The sequence below is a fragment of the Olea europaea genome, chromosome 21 (genome assembly GCF_002742605.1).
Source record: "Olea europaea var. sylvestris chromosome 21, O_europaea_v1, whole genome shotgun sequence".
Classification (NCBI taxonomy): Eukaryota; Viridiplantae; Streptophyta; class Magnoliopsida; order Lamiales; family Oleaceae; genus Olea; species Olea europaea.
This window is the reverse complement of record NC_036257.1, coordinates 8489840-8492728: the sequence shown is the minus strand read 5'-3', so window position 1 is coordinate 8492728 and position 2889 is coordinate 8489840. Positions and strand designations below refer to the sequence as shown.

The window sequence follows — 2889 nt, the reverse complement described above, 5'->3', positions numbered from 1 at the left end:
TTTTTTGGCTGAAGTCAACTGGAGCATATAAGGCAGCATCTCGATTAGCAAGTGCTACTCCTCCTCCTGCTCACGTGCTTAGTCGTGGAATTGGCTGGCAGGTATGTAAAAGAAAAAGGAAAGTGCTTAGTCGTCGTACCAAGACAATTGTAAGAACCTTTAATAAATCTTGCGTATGATTCCAAATCAATGAGTAAATCTAAAACAGCTTAGCAGGATAAACACATCTTTTTGAAAGTTCTAAGTTGAAGCATTGCTTGTACATTGTGCAGTTTGATGTGAAGTTGCTATTGTACATAAAACTTATAAATCCTCTTTATGTATAGGGCGTTGGGATTCTATTAGATGGACTATTCGGGACAGTTACTGGATCTACCGTTTCTGTGTAAGATTTTTTTGCGTACATTGGCTTTGCACTAATTTTTTATGGTGATCGCTTGCTAAAAAACCTTCACAACAATAGAGAAAATATTGGTCTTCTTGGAAGCACTCGTGTTGGCAGCCGCAGGGTAATCCAAATTTCTGCTGGATTCATGATCTTCTTCTCAATGTTAGGTATATGCGTAGCCAAATCAAAGAAACAATATTTTTTCACTTGCTTCTCCCTTAACATTCTATCCTTAAACATCTGTAGGAAAATTTGGAGCATTGTTTGCATCAATACCCTTCACAATCTTTGCAGCTGTATATTGTGTTATGTTTGGTCTTGTCGGTGGGTAAATGAATTTTACTTTATAATATTTTTTGCTTCGTCAATTCGTCATGTCTTTCTTATGGGTAGTTTTCCATTGTTTCCAGCTTCTGTAGGGTTGTCGTTCTTGCAATTCACAAACATGAACTCGTTGAGAAACCTCTTTATTACTGGTGTTTCCCTCTTCCTAGGCTTATCTATCCCAGAGTATTTCAGGGAATATACTACCGCCGCTCTTCATGGTCCTGCACACACAAATGCTGGATGGGTAAGTTGCTCAACTTTTACATAAAAGCATCGATGAGTAGATCTTAATGAAGGATGGAGGACAATAATGCATTTTCATTTCAATATTTTTTCTAAATGTTCTCTTGGTGTGCAGTTCAACGATTTCCTAAACACCATCTTCTTATCATCTCCGACTGTTGCCCTACTTGTTGCTGTATTCCTGGACAACACGCTTGACATTAAAGGCAGTGCTAGAGATCGGGGAATGCCATGGTGGGCCAAGTTCAGAACATTCAAGGGAGATAGTCGGAATGAAGAGTTTTACACTCTTCCGTTCAATCTCAACCGATTTTTTCCTCCATCATGATACATTATTATTGAGGCGAAGACAAAATCATAAGCTGAAAAAGGATTATGCTCAATTGTTGCTTATTGCTATGATTATAGAGCTTGTGAGTGTGTGTTTCGACTCGCCCATGAATCGACGGATTAGCCTCTTCTGTCAATATTTTTTGATTTATTCAATCAATCTGGCTTGGGTTATTCAAGTTTAACTCAATACGCTAAGTCATCAGTTGCTACTCGTGCGCACTTATAAGGTTTATTTTATAATTTGACAATAGATTTACTTGGGAACCTGCAAATTAGAATGATTTTTGCAAAGCTTGGACACATACATTTCTACCTTAAACTTGACATGTTCAAACATGGAAAGAGACCGAAGCTCAAGTACCACTTTATGCCCATACGAACCAAAAGACTACAGTCACTACAAGAAATTTATACTTTACAAATTTTTGGTAGACAAATTCAAATTTATATGCCGAAATCACTTTTCCCCACACAAAAATTAAAAAAAAAAAATTAAAAAATCGTAGGGCTATGAATGCTTCAAATTTTTTAATAGTGGGAAGACTCGTGCCTACAAAATTTTGTATTTTTTCTCGATAAAAAAATTGGCTTAGAATATATATCTTTTACCGACAAAAGTATTTAACTTGTTTAGCAAAAAAAAAAAAAAAAAAAAAAAAAAAAAAAAAAAAAAAAAAAAAAATTTTTTTTCTTTTTATAAAAATTAAAAAAAAAAAAAAAAAAAAAAAAAAAAAAAAAAAAAAAAAATTGAACAAAATAAATTTGATTTCCATTTGTATATAATTGAAAAGATAATTGTAAAACCCACGTACGCATGCAATTACTTCCCTAAACTTTTGCCTCCAATGATTTTTCACCAAAATTTTCTTCCCTCTTTGCTGCTTCATCGATCGGTGGCTAAGAAAACTAATTCCAATTTGTTTAGCCTCAATTTTTCTGGTAAATCCCGTGGTTGCAATTAGGGATGGATCCAGCCGCTCGAGTGAGCTAGGCGAAGTGTTGAGTAGTCATTAAATAATATAGCGAGATTGTTTTCTAATATTTAATTAATTTATATTAAACGAATCTCCAATCAATATATAAATGCACCGAACAAGGTCCCTCTCACATGCAAAAGAAACTTGTCACCATATGCGCATAGCCACCTTTAGTCAAAAAGTTTGCATTTAACTTTTTTAACTTTAAAACTCGATTAATATGTAAATTTCTCTTCCGGCGGAGCCAGGCCCGTGCCGGCTCACCGGGTGCTAGCTACTCCCAATGACGAATCCAGGATTTTGAGTTAGCATGAGACAATCAACCATCAGCCACAATAAAATATTAAGAGCCCATTTGATGTCATTTTTTAAAACAAAAAAAGGCATTTTGGAATAGTGATTTGACGGAGAACGTGTAGTTAAGAATAAGGAAAAATTTTGAATTTACGTGTAATATTATTTTATTGAGAAATGTATAGTTAAAAATAAGATAGTTAAAAATGTATTTTAATATTGGGAATAAAACTAGGCCTAAAATTTAAATATAACAATTATTTTGTTCATATTGAACATATATAATTCTGTTATAAAATAAACCGTACTCATCAAATGATATTGTTG

The 2889-nt window shown here is 34.0% G+C and overlaps 1 protein-coding gene across 1 annotated transcript in view; it reads left to right on the top strand.

The window, feature by feature from the left end:
- The window catches only part of LOC111370077 (nucleobase-ascorbate transporter 2-like), a 6613-nt gene extending 5140 nt beyond the window's left edge, over window positions 1-1473 (top strand). Inside the window, exons 3-8 of the mRNA XM_022991785.1 lie at window positions 15-101; window positions 327-385; window positions 464-555; window positions 635-712; window positions 799-959; window positions 1074-1473. Coding sequence (XP_022847553.1) covers window positions 15-101; window positions 327-385; window positions 464-555; window positions 635-712; window positions 799-959; window positions 1074-1286 — 690 coding nt within the window. The 3' untranslated portion in view covers window positions 1287-1473. The remainder of the gene's footprint in view (window positions 1-14; window positions 102-326; window positions 386-463; window positions 556-634; window positions 713-798; window positions 960-1073) is intronic.
- Window positions 1474-2889: the final 1416 nt, after the last annotated feature.